This window comes from Aquarana catesbeiana, linkage group LG06 (assembly GCF_042186555.1).
Source record: "Aquarana catesbeiana isolate 2022-GZ linkage group LG06, ASM4218655v1, whole genome shotgun sequence".
Lineage (NCBI taxonomy): Eukaryota > Metazoa > Chordata > Amphibia > Anura > Ranidae > Aquarana > Aquarana catesbeiana.
The window spans coordinates 69,733,593-69,754,591 of NC_133329.1; the positions used below are offsets into that span (position 1 = coordinate 69,733,593).

Here is a 20,999-nt window from a genome sequence, read left to right on the forward strand (position 1 = left end):
GGCAGCGGGAGAGAAACAGACGGGACTAGGGGAAAACGCAGCATGCATGGGGTCGTAACCCACCACAGGAATAAGAAATGAACAGATAGAGAATTAGATGATCCCACGAAGGGAAAACATTTTTTTTTTTTTTTTATGGAGGAGGGTGGGGGGTTGACGTATGGTGTAGGAAGTATGCTCTGTATACATGGTATGGGGATTCCCCCCCCCCCCCTTTTTTTTAATTAATTAATTAATTAATTTTTTTTCTTCCTCCCACATCCCCCACTCACATATATTTTTCAGTATGGCGAGGGGATTCCCTTTTTTTTTTTCTCCCCTCTTTTTCTCCCCCTCCTCCCCTCCCCCTCGTTGGTTTACCAGAGGTTTATGGAATTTGTGAGAGGGTCATAGTTTGGTTGATAAAATCATGTATGGGGATTTATCTGTGTATATACTTATGAGTTATATGAACTATTGTGGGGATGGGGGGTACGTTTTTGTTTTTGGGTAAAAAGGGAAGGGAGGAGAGGGGAAGAGGAGAGGGGGGAGAGAGGAGGGGGGGGAGGAGAAGGGGAAGATTGTTGTTTTTTTTTTTTTTTTTTTCCCCCTTGAAGGGGAGTAGAAATTTAATGGGTCCTTTGCGATAGGATGGGCAACAGGGAACCAGGGTGTAGCCTCGGATGGGGAAGATGGGGGAGGGGTACATGTAGAACTTAGAAGGTACTGGCAGGAGGGGAATGTAAGAATGGTAGGGGTGGGGGAGGGGATATAGGGGGAGGGGTTAGAATGGCATTTTTTTTTTTGGGGGGGGGGGGTTTACGTATTGGTTTGTTGTAGTCTCGGTAATGGTAGCCCGAATGGAGTAGAAGACTAATAATAAATAACACATATCACATATCATATATCACAACTCACGATTGATAAGCAAGAACTTTTGCTACGTCTGTCAGCATAGGAATATGTGAGTAGTGATGGACGTCTTATATAAGGTAGTGGTTGCACACGTTAGAGAGTAGTGTTTTTTCTTGTTTTGTGTGGCTTTTTATCTTTTTTTCTTTTTTTTTTATGTTTGCTGTGAGTTAGTTTCACGATGGGTAGAATACGAGAGTATAGCACTTGATACACCGTCACAGTGGTCAAGGGGTAAAATAGGGGGGAGGGTGTATCCTCCTAGGAAGGTATTCAGTACCCTTGCTCCCTCATTGGTAGAATAGTATGTTTTAATATCCTGGTATGGGAAGAAAATCCCACATTTAAGAAAACCTGTATGAACTGGAAGAAGTAGGGGTCTAGATAGTTTGAATATTTGCCGTCTCGCCAATGTCTAATAATAGAGGTTTTTTTTTGTTTTGTTTTTTTTTGTTGTTTTTTCCTTGTGGGCCTGGGAAATCACCTTAATATGTATTATTAGGAGATAAAGAAAGGGAGAAGAGAAGGGAAAGGGAAGAGGAAAAAAAAAAATGTGTGATAGGATTTTCAGTAAAGTATGAATATATAATGGGGGAATGATGGAATCCGTCTGTTGGTTATGAGCAAACAATGGGTAAGGGGGCCAACCGGCAAGGGGCCTAAATGGATAATTGAAGGAATGTAATATTTACACGGGGTTGCAAGCAGATATAGGGTGCATGTGGACAGATACTATTGCTCTGATCTCTGCCGGGCTTATTCACTCTCCCCAAATTTATACGCCTCTCCTCCAAGTGGAGGGAAGTCGGAGGCGTTTAACTTTCTAATTTCTTTTACTAAGCAAATAGCAGGCAGCCTTGCAGTTGCATAAAGCCAGCTATAGCTTAGATTATACATTACTCAGGGGCTTGGACAACTTGCCAGACCCTGAGAAACAGCTTTTTTTTTTTTTGGGTAGGGTTGCCTTATTGTACCGTCCCCCGTATTCCCCTTACACTGGTGACTTGCTAGAATTAAGGGGTAAAATGACTAGGATAACTCTGACCTCCTATAATGTGAAGGGGCTAAATAGTCCAGAGAAACGCACCAGATTGTTAACGGAACTGAGGAGGATGAAATCCCAAATCATTTTTTTTACAAGAGACACATTTTAGAAATGATAAAACTCCAAAATTGGGGAACCGCAGGTTTCCTACAGTGTACCATGGTGCCTCCCAGACCGCAAAGGCGAATGGGGGTTTCAATTTTGATTTCGAATCAGATACCATGGAAAGAATCCAAGATAATTACGGATGAGGCAGGTCGTCTTCTTATTGTAAAAGGATTTCTATGTGAACAAAAGGTTACGTTAGTAAACCTGTATCTACCAAATGAGGATCAAGTCTCAGCTCTTGAGACGTATCTGAATTTGGTACATCAAAATAAAGAAGGGATCCTGATGGTGGGAGGGGATCTGAACATGGCATTGGATCCTGCTTTGGATGTCTCAAAGGGAGTGTCTCACTTATCTTATATAAAACTGCGCAGAGCAAAGAGATTGCTACAAGATTTGCAATTAATGGACACTTGGAGGACCCTCCATGCACACGACAGAGATTATACTTTTTTTTCAGCTAAACACAAGACATATACTAGAATTGACTATGTTTTTCTATCGCAGAATGCACTGTCGTGTATATTGGAGGCTTCCATAGGCTCATTTACATTGTCGGACCACGCACCAACCAATTGTGTTTTAGAATGGGGTGATATAAGCCCCCGGGAATGGAACTGGAAGATGAATGAGACACTCCTGAAGGAACCAGAGTATGAGAATCAGATAGCTCAGGAAGTGGAATCCTTCTTTATAAACAATAAATCAGGGGAAACAACCCCATTTTGCAGATGGGAAGCGCATAAATGTTACATTAGGGGAATCCTCATATCTTTAGGAGCTCATAGGAAACGCTCTCTCGGCGCTAAGCTGGACACCCTGCTTGGAGAAATCCGTATACTCGAACAAGCTCACAAGAAATCTCATGCACAACAGACGGAGGAGAAACTTTCGGGTTTACGAGATGAATTAAATCTATTATTAATAGATAAAGCAAAAGCTAAGCTGGCCCGGTGTAGACGTGTATACTATGAATACGGAAATAAGCCCAGCAGGGTGCTAGCAAATGTGCTCAGAGAGACAAGAGCTCGGAATCATATTGAGCGTATTAAAATCCAGGGAGATACGTTAGTCAACTCCTCACAGGCAATTGCGAAGGCATTTAGGGATTATTATGCCAACCTATATCAGACAGAGGGCCAAATGCCTACTTCAAGAACATCCAATAGATGGGAGTCGGCAAAAGAATACATATTGGCTTCAGGAATGCCTAAGATACCTGAAGAAGGAGCAGGAGACATAGATGGCTCAATTACAATAGAAGAATTTTCAGAAGCGCTGAAATCGCTGAAGCCAGGTAAGGCCCCAGGTCCCGATGGGTACACCTTGCTGTATTATAAGACCTTCTCGGAAAAACTGGCACCTAAATTTCTAGCTGCTTTTAACTCAATACGTGATGGGCAAACGATGCCCATGGAAACATTAATGGCCCACATAACAGTAATTCCGAAGGAGGGGAAGGACCCTGCCCTATGTGCTAGCTATCGTCCAATCTCGTTGCTAAATGTAGACCTCAAGATCTTTACAAAAATACTCGCTAATAGATTAGTGACATACATCCCCGCTCTAGTGCATCAGGATCAAGTAGGGTTTACCCCTAATAGAGAGGGTAAAGAAAACACGCAAAGGGTTCTAAATGCCATATACATATCTCAATATTATCAAAAACCCCTAGTGCTTATATCTACTGATGCAGAAAAAGCATTTGATAGGGTAGACTGGACATTCCTGAGAGCCACATTACAGCATATAGGATTGAAAAGTGGGATGCAGAACTGGATTTCTAGTCTGTACTCATATCCTAAAGCAAGGGTGAAGATTAATGATACAATGTCTGAATCATTCGCTATAAATAATGGAACGCGGCAGGGATGTCCACTTTCTCCTATCATATTTATTCTCACACTTGAACCCTTTTTGAGAACAATACGGGCCAACCCAGATATTAGGGGCATCTCAACAAAAGGGGAAGAACATAAATTGGCCGCATATGCGGATGACTTGCTATTCTTCATAACCTCTCCAGTTGTATCCCTACCATCTTTATTATCGGAGTTACCCATATATGGAGGGGTATCCAATTTCAAGGTAAACTATAGTAAGTCTGAAGCGATGGGTGTGGAAGTGAATACTGCGTTACAACATCAGCTTTCGGATCACTTTGCTTTTAGATGGACGAATTCACATATATGCTATCTAGGGACTAAAATACCGAATAAGCTTAAAAGAGTGTTTGAACTCAACTTTGCCCCATTGGTACGACAGATTAAACTGGATTTTCAGCGGTGGGACAAAGAAGTCTTCACGTGGTTTGGTAGGATTAACATCATTAAAATGAATGCAATGCCGAGATTGCTATACTTATTCCAGACCCTACCTATAAAGCTCCCCTCAGGGTTTCTGAGGGACCTGAGATCAAGATTTGTGAGGTTCATATGGGCGGGCAAAACAGTGAGATTACGTAGAGATATTCTGTCATTACCAAAGGAGAGAGGAGGGGTGGGATTTCCGGACCCGGTGGGTTATTATGAAGCATCACATCTAGCACGGGTAGCGGATTGGTGTGTACTACATAAGGAAAAGCCTTGGATACATATGGAGCAAGCAACGATCGATATACCCCTGGAGGGATTAGCATGGCTTTGGGAGGTAGAGATACCACAGGCGGCGAGAAGACACCCCATTGTGGGTGCTACACTCCAATCCATCAAAAAGATATTTAAGAAAACTAAGATGTCGACTCATCCAAGTCCCATGATACCAATCCTGGGCACCTCGGCTTTTAAGCCAGGTCTTATAGACCAAGGTTTCAGGGATTTGAGGAGAAGAGGCATTAGCAGGATCATACATTTTTCAATTGACAATCATGTGATGACTAAGGGGGAGATTGAACGGGTGTTCTCATCTGACCTAGATCCATTTAGGCAAATACAGCTTAATGCCTTCCTTCGATTAATTAAGCAACGAGTGCCGATGGTACGTAATCCATCTAGCTTTGAACAGATATGCCTAAAGGGTGAAACATTGAGACATTCACTCTCTTTTATGTATGCATTGTTGACGGAGTTAGAAGCCCCACAAGAGTTGGCCTTTATACAAGCATGGGAGAGGGACCTCGGGGTTAGGTTCTCCGAGACACAGAAAAATAAGATTTTTATGTTTACGCACAAGGCGTCAATGGCAACCAGATATCAAGAAGGGGGGTATAAAATCTTGACCAGGTGGTATAGAACCCCGGAAGTACTGAATCGGATATTCCCACAAATATCCAATTTATGTTGGCGCTGCCAGGGTGCGGAGGGCACCATGTTACACATATTCTGGGAATGTAGTGGACTGAAAGAATTTTGGAAAATGGTCTCTGAAACAGTTAAAGAAATTACAGGTGTGTCTCTTGGTGAAAACCCTGCAGCTTTTTTGCTGCATGATATTCCGTTATCTATTGATAAATATAACAAATCTCTCTTAAGGCACCTGCTTACAGCAGCAAAAGCTTGTATCCCGGCACTCTGGAAAAGCACGGTAGCTCCAACCAAAATACAATGGATTAGCAGAATAACAGAGATCCAACAAATGGAAAATCTTACTATGACGCTGAGAGAGCAAGAAGACAAGTATTGGGAAATCTGGACTCCCTATATTACATACAGGGAGCAGAATCCTTAAATAAAGTTTCTAGCGGGGGGGAGGGGTGGACGGTATGATGAGGCGTAATATTAATATTAATTTTTAATTTTTTTTTTTTTCTCAATTTATTTATTCATTTATTTTTGTTGTAGTTCTCTTTTTTCTTTTTCTGTGTCTCTTTTTTTTTTTTTTTCTCCTTTTCTTTTTTTGGGTGTTTTGTTTTTTGGCTTTGGAGGATAATCAGGGCTATCCCTGGTTAAGGAAAATGTAATAAGAGTAGGAATTATTACGGGTATGTATTAGAACAATAAGAAGGCAAGATGAAATGATACATTTTTTTTTGCCTAAAGACAACATAATTTCGTCATAAAGGTGATAGTAATTGGCGATTTTCAAGAAGATATTTGTAAAATAGAATATGTAGGTGGTGATGTACTCATATGTAATATTGTACTATTATTATTGTGGAAAAAACGAAAATAAAGAATTTATAAAAAATGCAGGGATCAGGAGTGCATTGCGCTCAGAATGCAGGGATCAGGAGTGCATTGCTCTCAGAATGCAGGGATCAGGACTGCATTGCGCTCAGAAAGCAGGAATCAGGACTGCATTGCGCTCAGAAAGCAGGAATCAGGACTGCATTGCGCTCAGAATGCAGGGATCAGGAGTGAATTGCGCTCAGATTGCAGGGATCAGGAGTGCATTGAGCTCAGAATGCAGGGATCAGGAGTGCATTGCTCTCAGAATGCAGGGATCAGGACTGCATTGCGCTCAGAATGCAGGAATCAGGACTGCATTGCGCTCAGAATGCAGGGATCAGGAGTGAATTGCGCTCAGATTGCAGGGATCAGGAGTGCATTGTGCTCAGAATGCAGGGATCAGGAGTGCATTGTGCTCAGAATGCAGGGATCAGGAGTGCATTGCGTTCAGAATGCAGGAATCAGTCTGCATTGTGCTCAGAATGCAGGGATCAGGAGTGAATTGCGTATAGAATGCAGGGATCAGGAGTGCGTTGCGCTCAGAATGCAGGAATCAGGACTGCATTGTGCTCAGAATGCAGGGATCAGGAGTGCATTGCGCTCAGAATGCAGGAATCAGGACTGCATTGCGCTCAGAATGCAGGGATCAGGAGTGCATTGTGCTCAGAATGCAGGGATCAGGAGTGCATTGCGCTCAGAATGCAGGAATCAGTCTGCATTGTGCTCAGAATGCAGGGATCAGGAGTGAATTGCGTATAGAATGCAGGGATCAGGAGTGCGTTGCACTCAGAATGCAGGGTTTAGGGGTGTGATATGCTCAGAATGCAGAGTTTAGGAGTGGGTTGCGCTCAAGAATGCAGGGATCGGGGGGGGGTGATATGAAGGGTGCTACAGGACACTGCTAGGGGGGTGACCCTGCCCATAACAGTGTCCTCTGCCCCGTTCACATCACCTCCCCCCCCCCCACACACACACAGTGGTGTCTTCTGTCCCTCCTTTACCCTATAGCAGTAACCTCCCCCCTACCTGTTTCCACAGCAGAGACTGGGAGGCAGCACAGTTATGGACAGAGGGCGGGAGCTGGCAGAGTGACTTTTCATATTAGCAAGCTGGTGATTGGTTGCTTAGAACCACCCTGTGCGCTAGCAACCAATCACCAGCGGTTTAACATAAAAAGTTTGTTCCGCCAGCTCCTCTTCCCGTCCTCCGTCCTGAGCTGTGCTTCCTCCCGGTCTCTGCTGTTCACTGATGACAGTGGTGGAGGAGGATAGAGGCGGGAGGGCGAGAGAGACCATAACATAGATGGCATGGTGGAGTTATAGTGAGTACTGAAACATTTTCAGTCTTGTGGAGGAAACCTGGAGAATGGGCTGTAATAACAATAACAAGACTTTTTAAAAACCATAAAAAAATTTCAAGCAAAGGCTGTTTTCATCATGATCAAAATATGGTCATAACAGATCGTCATGTATTGCTATACATTGCAAATTTGCAACATAAAAAGATGTACATTCTCTAGGCTATATTTATATGGATTGTACGCCTGGCCTAAGCAACTTCCAATACAATGTGGAGTGGAATGATCTCTTATATAACACATATATCTTTCAAGCCTAGAGAATGTACATCTTTTTATATTGCAAAACATCTGTTATGGCAGTGGCGGCTGGTGCTCAAAGTTTTTGGGGGGGCGCAAAAAATGTTGAAAAAAAATTATCAATTGCAGCCACTGTGCCCATCAAACGCTGCCACTGTGCCAAACGCTGCCACTGTGCCAAACACTGCCAGTGTGCCAAACGCTGCCATAGTGCCAAACGCTGCTACTGTGCCATCAAACGCTGCCAATGTGCCATCAAAACGCTGCCACTGTGCCATCAAACGCTGCCAATGTGCCATGAAACGCTGCCAATGTGCCATGAAACGCTGCCAATGTGCCATCAAACGCTGCCACTGTGCCATCAAACGCTGCCACTGTGCCATCAAACGCTGCCAATGTGCCATCAAACGCTGCCAATGTGCCATCAAAACGCTGCCACTGTGCCATCAAACGCTGCCAATGTGCCATCAAACGCTGCCACTGTGCCATCAAACGCTGCCACTGTGCCATCAAACGCTGCCACTGTGCCATCAAATGCTGCCAATGTGCCATCAAACGCTGCCACTGTGCCATCAAACGCAGCCACTGTGCCATCAAACTCAGCCACTGTGCCATCAAACGCTGCCACTGTGCCTTCAAATGCTGCCACTGTGCCATCAAACGCAGCCACTGTGCCATCCAACGCTGCCAGTGTGCCATCAAATGCTGCCAGTGTGCCATCAAACGCTGCCAGTGTGCCATCAAAACGCTGCCACTGTGCCATCAAACGCTGCCAATGTGCCATCAAAACGCTGCCACTGTGCCATCAAACGCTGCCAATGTGCCATCAAACGCTGCCAATGTGCCATGAAGCGCTGCTACTGTGCCATCAAACGCTGCCACTGTGCCATCAAACACTGCCAGTGTGCCAAACGCTGCCATAGTGCCAAACGCTGCTACTGTGCCATCAAACGCTGCCAATGTGCCATCAAAACGCTGCCACTGTGCCATCAAACGCTGCCAATGTGCCATGAAACGCTGCCAATGTGCCATGAAACGCTGCCAATGTGCCATCAAACGCTGCCACTGTGCCATCAAACGCTGCCACTGTGCCATCAAACGCTGCCAATGTGCCATCAAACGCTGCCAATGTGCCATCAAAACGCTGCCACTGTGCCATCAAACGCTGCCAATGTGCCATCAAACGCTGCCACTGTGCCATCAAACGCTGCCACTGTGCCATCAAACGCTGCCACTGTGCCATCAAACGCTGCCACTGTGCCATCAAATGCTGCCAATGTGCCATCAAACGCTGCCACTGTGCCATCAAACGCAGCCACTGTGCCATCAAACTCAGCCACTGTGCCATCAAACGCTGCCACTGTGCCTTCAAATGCTGCCACTGTGCCATCAAACGCAGCCACTGTGCCATCCAACGCTGCCAGTGTGCCATCAAATGCTGCCAGTGTGCCATCAAACGCTGCCAGTGTGCCATCAAAACGCTGCCACTGTGCCATCAAACGCTGCCAATGTGCCATCAAAACGCTGCCACTGTGCCATCAAACGCTGCCAATGTGCCATCAAACGCTGCCAATGTGCCATGAAGCGCTGCTACTGTGCCATCAAACGCTGCCACTGTGCCATCAAACGCTGCCAATGTGCCATGAAACGCTGCCAATGTGCCATGAAACGCTGCCACTGTGCCATCAAACGCTGCCACTGTGCCATCAAACGCTGCCAATGTGCCATCAAACGCTGCCACTGTGCCATCAAACGCAGCCACTGTGCCATCAAACGCTGCCACTGTGCCTTCAAACGCTGCCACTGTGCCATCAAACGCTGCCACTGTGCCATCAAACGCTGCCAGTGTGCCATCAAACGCTGCCACTGTGCCATCAAACGCAGCCACTGTGCCATCAAACGCAGCCACTGTGCCATCAAACGCTGCCACTGTGCCTTCAAACGCTGCCACTGTGCCATCAAACGCAGCCACTGTGCCATCAAACGCTGCCAGTGTGCCATCAAACGCTGCCAGTGTGCCATCAAATGCTGCCAGTGTGCCATCAAACGCTGCCTGTGTGCCATCAAACGCAGCCACTGTGCCATCAAACGCTGCCAGTGTGCCATTAAACGCTGCCAGTGTGCTATCAAACGCTGCCAGTGTGCCCATCATATGTTGCCAGTGTGCTCATCATGATCGGCGGAGAGGCGGTTTAGTGTTAGGAAAGTGAATAGTCATTCGCTTTTCTAACACAGCTGAGTGACCTGCGAGCGCCCAGCATGGCGCTTGTAGGTCACCATTTTTGACGCCTATTAGAGCCTATGGCTCTAATCAGGTGCTTAAAAAACACCCCCCGCCGATGTAATTCAGGCGTCCTGCGCCTGAAAAGGGGCCGGGCGCCTGAGTAAGGGGTGGCAGCGGCGGCCATAGATAGATTCATGCAATGCATGAATCTATCTATAGGTGATAGAGGGGTGGCAGGAGAGAGGGGGCGGCGCTCCCGTGCGCCCTTAATGCACGGGCCGCCATTTTGTTCTGGCCATATTTTGATCTTGATGAAAACAGCTATACAGACTGTATAATACAGTCTGTATAGCTGTTTCCATCAGGATCAAAATATGGCCACAACAGTTCCAGTTGTATTGAAATACAAAAAAATTGTACAATGGTAATACAGGCACTGCTGTTACCTGTGGTTCTTCAGGGTAGGATAGGATAGTCCAGTCACTCAGGCAGTGTATTCCCTGTCGTCCCGGGCACAGGTCATGCAGCTGTGACCTGTGGGAGGAGCCGGCGCCGCGCCGGCCGGATCGGCATAGCAGCAGGCAGGCACAACATATTTTACAAAGGCAGAGGCAGCAGCAGCCAATCGAGCGGCAGAGGCTCAAGCGGCAGAGCCAATCAGATGCTCGGCCAGGGGTAAGGAGGGAGGGACGGTCAAGCACGGCACAGCAGGTGCATGTAGTTGGAAAAGACAGCCCCAGCAGCAGCCAGGCTTTGAGAAAAAAACACCACAGCTGCCGCGGAGGCGGCCGCGGTGGCCGTTGCAAGACAGGGATTTTAACACACAGATTCCAGGGGGGGCAAATGACCCCCCTTGCCCTATGGTGCGGATGCCCATGTCAGTGACCCATTCTTCTTCCGTACCACCACTATTGGGGAAGCGTATAGACTCTGGGACTCTCGGATGATACCTGCCCTCTTCAACTCTGCCAGTTGTTCATGCAGATCCTCCAAGTCCCCTAAAGGAATCCATCAAACTCTTTCCCTGAAAGGCTTATGCACTTGAAGAGATGGATCCGGTATTGGGCACTTTTTGCAGACCCCACATCAAATTCACTCTTGGAGAATGCAGCCTGCCATTTCAGGAGCTGAGTCTTGGCCCTTTCTTTCCATTCAGGCAAAAGGGGAGTATTCTTCGAATAGAACTCCTCCACAGAGATCGCATCCTTTGCTCCCCCCACCAAATCAGACTGGGGTGGCCAGATTCACTTGTCCCAGCAACATCTGAGCCGGCATCTTCACTGGCGAGGCTGTTATGTTGCGGACACTAACCCAGATCTTCCCGTGACTTCTTTACAACCCTTTGGTTGAAACCACCTCTGGAAATATCTCCACTCCCATGTCTTCTCTCTATCTGTCTGATTCAAGGACAATGAAAGGGCCTGTTTGCTTCCAATTTAGCTTGACAGATGCTTGTAAATAGGCCACTTTACCAGGCTGTAACACCTTTCACACTGGTCCAAGTGCCAGATCTTTCCCACTCCTTCAGCTGGAGCCTTCTGTTTTGTACCAGGTGCTGGTAGGTTTGTCTCAGCATGGGGTGCACACTTGTAGTTGAAGTACGCGGCTCCAGAACAAGAGGTGTCAACAGCCTTCTGACAAGATCAGTATTGGTCCCTATGATGAGAGAACTCTTACTGGCCCCTGATGGGCGAGGACAGACTACTGCCTGAGTGTCAAAAGTCTCGTCTCGGCTTTCCCAGCCATGGAGGGATCGAAGGTCAGCTTGACAGGTAGATAGCCATCATAGGGGAAGTTCTGAGTCACAATGCCCCATATCTGCAGGTGCTTGAGGTGCCTGTCATAGAAGTCTCTGTAGGGAATTGTGACTTAAGCTCCAGTATCCAGAAGGACCTTGGTGTAGACTCCCTTTACTTGGATGGGAACAGGAGAAGGTCCCACCAGCTTGTCAGGGAGCATGGAGGAAGTGGTGGCCCTGGCCTGTTTGGTGGTATGTATCCTGTCTGCGGAGATTCTGATCGGGCTTAAGTCTGCGCTAAGTTCTGGGAGTCTGGTGTCCATCTCCCCATCCCTAAAGAGCCTACACTGGCTAACCGTGAAGAATCGGATCACATTCAAGACCCTCTGCCTCACCCACAAATGTATACAAGGAAATGCTCCGCTATATCTTCGGGAGAAAATAAAACACTACACACCGAATCGCAGTCTTCGATCAGCCAACCAAAACCTCCTTATCATTCCCAAATACCGCTACAAAGCAAAGGGAGAACGAAGATTCGCAGTCCAAGGACCCCGACTATGGAATGCTCTTCCTACCAACATCCGCATGGAAGAAAACCACCAGGCCTTCAGGAAAAAAATAAAGACCTTCCTCTTCTAACAAGCTGACAACAGAGAATGTATCTCAGCGCCTTGAGGCGATTCAGTTTGCATTTGCTGCACTTTACAAATCATTCATTCATTCATTCATTCATTGACTCTCCGACACCAGGCAGCATGTGTCAAAGGAAACGGGACACTGGGTTGCTTGGAGGCAACATCGGGGGGCCCTCTGCAAGGGTTTGGACTTTCGCTGCTGTCTCTTTGTGTCATTAGTTTTGAGCCAGCTACCATAGATGGGCACCCGGTTGGCCCCTTCACCAGAGTACTCCGAAGTTTCCCTCTGGCTTCTGGCACTGTGCTTCATGCTTCACTGGGCTTGGACACATCTGTCGATTAATGTCCCACATAATTTCAGCATAGCTTGGTATGCTCAATGGCACTCCTCACTGATACACATGAAAATGCTCATTATCCGCTCCGATATAGACACTAGTATGGATATCCGTGCATCGCTACCAAATATCCATAATATCCATGTAACTATGGATAATCATATAATATTAAATCACTTGATCTTACCGGATCTAATGAATATCAATTAGCCGGGGTGAAAATTTGATAAGAGGGGGTCAGCCCCCTCATTAATCACTTAGTAAGTCTCTAATTATGTGAGATCTAATCTCATCCTTATGTACCACCACCTAATATCTCTAACGTTAAAAACACTTGATCTTACTGGATCTAAGGAATATCTATTAGCCTAGATGATTTTTGGCCAGAAAATCGCATGTGGAATATCTCTGAAATTATGTGCGATCTAATGTTAAAATCACTTGATCTTACCAGATCTAACAAATATCTATTAGCCTGAATAATTTTTGGCCAGAAAATTTGATAAGGGGGGGCAGCCCCCTCATTAATCACTTAATAAGTCCCTAATTATGTGAGATCTAACGTTAAAACCACTTACCGGATCTAACCATCTTACCGGATCTAACAAATAGCTTCCAAAATGGTTAACTGTTTGGTCAATTTTTTGATAAGGGGGGGCTGATGACGGGTTAGCCCCCCCAGCAAATAACTGTTAATATTGCTTCTTCTGTGTGAGATCTAACACAAACAGTTGATCTAACCTGATCTAACAAAGATCTAACAAACTGCATAAGATTTTTTTAAAAATTTTGATATGGGGGGGGGGGGGGGGGTGGGGGCTAACCCGGCAGAGGTACTTTGTTTTGTATTTTTATTGAGGAGATTTAACTCGGATGGGGAGGAGATACTCATGAGATGCCCGATTGATTGCAGAAAGATATATTGAACCAACTATATACATTTCCAGTATATACAACCTCTTTACTTCTAGCTCCAGCACAACTCTTGATCTCCCGCTTCAGGACCAGCTAGCACTGATGGATAGGCCGGACACTGGCTCAGCTAGGCCCAAAACAGATGCCCTTTACGGGCAGGGCCCGCAGGCACCTATGGTGTAGCAAAAAGTAGGTAGTGCCAGTGCTAGCTGTCCACGTGGCTACTGAGCCCAGTACCACATCTTCATGCCCTGCTAGCCCTCATGGCTGCAGCTGTCTCTCTCCACTACTCGTGCCACCACAGTCCACTCCACTGGCTCTGCACTTATCCCAGACTGCACTTTCCCAGTCCTCTCTGGCGTGTCTCCCAGTTCTCTCAACTGTGTTTCATTCACCAGCCCTCTTGGCTGCCAAATGTTGTTCCTCCCTGGAGACTTGCCTGGCAGTGCTCTCTCCTGCTGTCCTCTTTGCTCCCATGCTTCTTGTCCAGGAGACCCCCACGTATTCTCAGAGGGCCCCATCTGCACCCGGGCCCATGCCCATGGTCACCCCCCAGAATGGGGATCTCCATGCGGGCCATAACAGCCTAGCGCTCCATCTCCAGATTCCACACTGAACAACTCCTTCCCATCTGGGCTGACTCTGAGTATTTGAGGAGGCCTGCCCCCTGCCAATCCAAGTTTAGAATTGGTCAGGGCTCCTCAGAATAACCCAGGCAGCTCCACCTCTCCTCCCCTCTCTTTCCAGAACTTTCTAGCAAACTCAGGAAAGAGGGAGGTCTCAGTGATACTGCCTGTGAGTCACTCAGTTCTGCCTGAGTCACTCCCAACCCAGATCAAAACAAACAGTCCTGGCTGCCAGACAAGCCTGGAATTTACCTACAAAAACCTAATCACTACCACTTCTAGCACACTAGAGGGTGCTACAGCACATTTTCTGTGCTGTTTTCCATGTGTTTGTAAACACACAGATGTGAATGGAGCCTCATTGTTCTTGTGTAAAGCACCAATTTCTCTTTCAGGTCCCATTCACACCTAGAGTAGTTTTTCCAGTGACACACATAGGGTAGCCCGTTGATTTTCAATGGCCTCTGCTACAACTGGCAAAGTAGCCAGTGGGACATTTTTCCACATTTTTTACTGCATTTGTCACCTGTTTTTTTTATGCCTCAAAATGTATGTTTTGCTTCTGTATTTGGTGTGATTATAGGTGTATAAATGTGGCCATACACTATACAATCTAATTGTATAATCTCTGCACAATCTCCTTTAGATTTTCCAAAACTATATAATAGGAGGACACATCATTAATCCAATCACTCTGGATCCAATCAGGCAGGCACTTGCACTACATCAGGGATGTCCCATGGGCTGCATGTGGCCACAGTTTAGCATGCAGTCTGAGCTCGTCTAAAGGGATGCTGGGGAAGCCAAGCAAATGCACACATGGCGGAATGCCGGGGGTGCTGTGAACAATTAGTTGATGGGTGAAGGTGTGCTAATGAGGTCAGCTGGTAAACTCCTTCCTGTGTCTTACTGGCTGGTCTGTCTGTCTCTGTAAACCAGGAAGTTTCTGAAGTGGTCTGCAAAATATAGCCATGGATGAGGTGAGGCCTTGTTTTAAAATCAAAGAAAACTTGTATGCTTGTGAAACAGAGGTACATTAATGGTATATTGGTACATAGGGGAGCTGGATTTTAGAAGAAAAAGAAAAAAAAGGTGAACTTAGCCTTAAAAAGTCAAGAAGTATGAGAATTTAAATTCCTAACAAATGCTGTTTAACCACTTCCCATCCCGCGTATAGTAATATGACACCCGCAAGGTGGCTCTCTCATCCTGGGCACCCGTCATATGACGTCCTCGGCTTCCCGGTCATCTAGGGGGTGCGTGCGCAACGCGGGCAACGCAAGCGCACGCCTGCTGCATCACTCGGGAGCCGATGCGTGTGCCCGGTGGCCGTGATGTCCATCGGGCACTTGCGATTGCTTGTCACAGAGCAGGGACAGGGATCTGTGTGTGTAAGCACACAGATCCATGTCCTGTTAGGGGAGAGGAGACGGATCGTGTGTTCCTTGTATATAGGAACACCGATCGATCACCTTCCCCAGTCAGTCCCCTCCCCCCACAGTTAGAGTCACGCCCTAGGTAACAAATTTAACCCCTTGTTTGCCCCCTAGTGTTAACCCCTTTCCTGCCAGTGACATTTATACAGTAATCAGTGCATATTTATGGCACGGATCGCTGTATATTTGTCAATGGTCCCAAAATAGTGTCAAAAGTGTCCAATTTGTCCGCCGCAATATTAGTCCTGACAAAAATCGCAGATTGCCGCCATTACTAGTAAAAAGAAAAAAAAAAAAAAAACAATAAAAATGCCATAGATCTATCCCCTATTTTGTAGGCGCTATAACTTTTGTGCAAACCGATCAATATACGCTTATTGCTATTTTTTTTTACCAAAAATATGTAGAATACATATCGACCTAAACTGAGGAAGACATTTTCTTTTTAATTGGGATATTTATTATAGCAAAATTTAAAATTTTGTTTGTTTTTTTTTTTCAAAATTGTAGCTCTTTTTTGTTTATAGCGCAAAAAATAAAGACCGCAGAGGTGATCAAAAGAAAGCTCTATTTGTGGGAAAAAATGATCAAAATTTCATATGGGTACAGTGTTGCATGACCGCGCAATTGCCATTCAAAATATTACAGCGCTGAAAGCTGAAAATTGGTCTGGGCAGGAAGGGGGTGAAAATGCCCTGTATTGAAGTGGTTAAAGACAATACTTGTAACACATAAATTTTGGTCTGTTATGTTGATATTTGTACTTTATCTTTTCGATTCTACAGATACAAAGAGCTCTACACTCTACACCATCATTATACCTGTGATTGCTGGTGTTGTGATACTTATAATAATAGCAGCTGTTGCAATATTTTGTGTCAAGAGAAAAGGTAGGAAAGTGTTTATTTCTCACAAAAGCAAAATCAGAATCCATTTTACTTAAAGGGTTAGTTCATATTTTCAGAAAAAATGAAAAACTAAACTAGCCTCCTGCACCCTGCTGTACTTACCTCCATGGGTGACAAGCTATCAGTGTCCGTTATACTTTTTATGACAGGCAAATTCATTCATTTTTAGCTGATGATTCATATAGCATTTGACATAGCAATGTATTAAAGTGGTACTAAACCCAGTAATATGAATATAGTTCATCCGCCCCCCAGTGCCCCAGCATATAAATCTTTTTACATTAAAATACTGCCACTATATACCTTTTTGGCTGATCTGTATACTGCGGTCACGTGATAAACTGCAGGGTCTGCCTGAGTGCTGAGTGTTCAGGTAGGAGGTGATTTTCACTATAGCATGTGTCCTCATGCTGTTATTGGAGGCGGATCATCCATCAAGATGTGACATCCCACCCACTGTGTTCTTATTTAGTTACTGGACATGGAGGAGGAGGGAGGGACTGGGCTGTCATTTAGGATCTGTATACATGCTCAAATGTGTGATGTCATACCATGTGACCTGGTTAGTTTTGATCAACAAGGAAATGTTCTCTCCAGCAATAGAGACCACACTGAGCATGTGCAGCAGGACTACCCTCACTGTGTCTTATCTGGCCTTGCCAAGAGAGACCCTGCAGGAGGGGGGAGGATCTAACCATACAGGATCAAAGATCCTTTTTACACAATACAGGGGATTAACCCCTTACATTCCACAGTGAGTATAACAAGCATGCTATTCTGCATATACAGACAGATTTTACTGTTGTGGGTTTAGTAACACTTTAAGTATGTAATAATTTATGAATATAGATAATCAACAGTTGATATTTTTTTTAATTTATGATGGATTTATAGCCAGCATTGCCTGTTCTGCTTGTTTGAATAGGTTCCAGATAGATTCCAGTGTGGTTGGGTCAGTTATCTGTGTGCCACACCTTTCCCATTCTTGTTTTGCATATAAGTCCCCAAGTAACTGATTGGGGCAGGCTTGACAAAGAGGTGCAACCTCAAAACGTGTTGCCACTCCCTCATTTGATGCATGATCCTGTCAGCAGTTCATACAGCAGAGGGAAATGCTGCTTTCTTCTTCCCGTACATAAGTGAGTTCCAGCCGGCACTGATGAGTTCTCCACATCTCGCTCTTTGCCTTGACTGTGATGCCTTGATCTTACACCAGTTCGGCTGACAACTGGGTGCTGTGATGTAAGCTGCTATTGTTTATCCGATTCATATAGAAGACTTTCTAACCAGATCCCACGCTCATGTCCACTTATGTTTTCTGTAGTATTGAGTATTGATTCACCTTTCTTATTTTTTTTTTATTAAAAGCTGAATTAACCCTTTAAATATACCTAAAAAGTCTACTTAGATGATAACTAAATGTTTATTGTATCTGGAAAACCACAATTGCTCTTTGTAACTGAACATTTATTGCTGATAAAAAGGAATGAACTGTGGCTTTTATTCCTTATTGACAATAAAATAATTACTTCATAAGCAGATAATTATTTAGGAAATAGTTTGCATGCATCTTCACACTGAACACTAAACTGAATGAAGGCCTGTAAACTGATACTTTTAACCACTTACCGACCGCCTCACAACGATTAGGGATGAGCCGAACATCCCCCGGTTCGGTACGCACCAGAACCTGCGAACAGACCGAAAGTTTGCGCAAAATTTAGAACCCCATTAAAGTCTATGGGACTCGAACGTTCAAAATCAAAAGTTATCATTTTAAAGGCTAATATGCAAGTTATTGTCCTAAAAAGGGTTTGGGGACCCGGGTCCTGCCGCAGGGGACATGTATCAATGCAAAAAAGTTTTAAAAACGGACGTTTTTTCGGGAGCAGTGATTTTAATGATGCTTAAAGTGAAAAATAAAAGTGAAATATTCCTTTAAATATCATACCTGGGGGATATCTATAGTATGCCTGTAAAGTGGCACGTGTTTCCCGTGCTTAGAACAGTCCCTGCACAAAATGACATTTGTAAAGGAATAAAATTCATTTTAAAACTGCTTGCATTCTTTAATGTAATGTTAGGTCCCGGCAATATGGATGAAAATCAGTGAGACAAACAGCATGGGTACCCCCCAGTCCATTACCAGGCCCTTTGGGTCTTGTATGAATATTAAGGGGAACCCTGCACCACACCCAAATAAAAAAAAGGAAAGGCGTGGGACCCCCAGGCCCTATATACTCTGAACTGGTACATTTTTAAAGTGTAGCTCCGGCCAAAAAAAAATCAATTTTTAAGCTTTTTGGAAAACATAGGGAAGGGTTATCACCCCTGTGACATTTGTTTTGCTGTCTGTGCGCCTCTTCAGAAGATTTCACCTCACTTTCTGTCCCAATGACAAATGTTTTTTTGAAAATTTTTGGGGTTTTTAGTGAAACAAGGATTGGTGATAAAGCATCAGTGAAGAGGAGACACATTTTTACCATATTAACTCTTACAGGAGAGAATTTCCCTTCCTAGGGGTAGATTTCATCTCACTTCCTGTTGTCTCCTTCTTCCGTTTGCAAGTAGGAGTCTTTTGTAAGTTGGATGTTTGAAAGTAGGGGCCTGCCCTATATACTCTGCAGAAATTGGGGCCTTAGGTGTTGGTTTTGCCACAACACTGTAAGCCCTCACAGTTACTCTTGGTGTGTGCAGGAATGGGCCCTGCTGTAAAATAGTAGATCAAGAATTGTAATTACATGTCCCTGTTAAACAGGGGCAGAAAAATTGGCCTTGGGCACTGGTGCCACAACACTGCAACCCCTCACACATACTCTAGTTGGAGCGCAGGAATGAGCCCTCCTGCAAAGTATTGCATCAAAAATTGTAATTACACACCCCTGTTAACCACTTGACCACTGGGCACTTAAACCCCCTTCCTAACCAGACAAATTTTCAGCTTTCAGTGCTCTTACATTTTGAATGACAATTACTCAGTCACACAACACTGTACTGTGCATTTTTGTCCTTTTTTTTCACACAAATAGAGCTTTCTTTTGGTGGTATTTAATCACCGTTGGGTTTTTTATTTTTTTACGCTATAAAAGAAAAAAAGACTAAACATTTGGTAAACAAATGAATTTTTCTTTGTAAAATTTAGCAAATTAGTAACACAGCGTGGCCACATACAGAGGCCCAACATGCAGGGAGCACCTTCAGGCACTGTGGAGCACCCAGGCCAATTCTGACATTTCTCTCCTACATGTAAAAATCATCATTTATTTGCTAGAAAATTACATAGAACCCAAGAACATTATATATGTTTTTTTAGCAAAGACCCTAGATAATACAATGACTTTTTATCTCGCACAGTATTTGCGCAGCAATTTTTCGAACGCGTTTAAAAAAAAAAAAAAAACAGTTTTGTGCTTTAAAAAAAACAAAACAGTAAAGTTAGCCCAATGTTTTTGCATAATGTGAAAGATGAAGTTACGCCGAGTAAATAAATACCTAACATGTCACCCTTCAAAATTGCACACGCTCGTGGAATGGTGCCAAACCTCGCTACTTAAAAATCTCCATAGGTGACGCTTTAAAATTTTTTACTGGTTACATGTTTTGAGTTAGAGGAGGTCTAGGGCCAAAATTATTGCTCTCGCTCCAACGTTAGCATCGATACCTCACATGTGTGGTTTGAACATCGTTTTCATATGTGGGTGGGACTTATGTATGCGTTCGCTTCTGCATGCGAGCACACGAACAGGGGTGCTTTGAAAAAAAATTTTTGTGTATTGTTCATTTTACTTTATTTTAGTTTGACACTTTTTTCCCCCAAAAAAATTTTTGATCACTTTTATTCCTATTACATGGAATGTAAACATCCCTTGTAATAGGAATATGGCATGACAGGTCCTCTTTACAGTGAGATATATGGTCAATAACACATCTCACCTCTAGGCTGGGAAGCCTGAAATGTAAAAAAAAAAAAAACTATCCTGGCTTCGATCGTAGCGACCAGTCGTCAGAAGCACCGGAGGGGGGAACGTCCCCTCTCGCCTCCCGTAAGAACGATCAAGCAGTGGAACAGCCACTATGATCGTTCTTATGGTGTAGGGCACAAAGTCAAGGATGAAATATGACGGCCGTCGTGCAAGAAGTGGTTAAAAATTGCGGGGTATTGCGGGGTATTTCAGAGTAGTGCAGAGTATTAGAGTATGGAGGGATGGCTGAGCATGGATGGATGGATGGCTGGATGTGACTGCAATTGTCACAGAGCAGCGCTGTGGGCACTACACATCCAGCCCACAGTGCTGCTGCCATCCAATCTCTCCCCCTCTCCCCTCGCACTGTACTGATCGGTACACAGAGAGGAGGGAGGAACCGGCGTCATGACATGACGGAGCGATCACATGTTAAGCGGCCACGATCAGCGGCCATTTACTGTGAT

General features: G+C 44.8%; 1 protein-coding gene across 1 annotated transcript in view; it reads left to right on the plus strand.

Moving 5' to 3' along the window:
* LOC141147979 (RLA class I histocompatibility antigen, alpha chain 11/11-like) overlaps nucleotides 1–20,999 on the plus strand; it is a 175,707-nt gene that overhangs the window by 50,078 nt on the left and 104,630 nt on the right. The window contains exon 2 of the mRNA XM_073635136.1: nucleotides 16,448–16,552. Within this exon, the coding sequence (XP_073491237.1) occupies nucleotides 16,448–16,552 (105 nt within the window). The remainder of the gene's footprint in view (nucleotides 1–16,447; nucleotides 16,553–20,999) is intronic.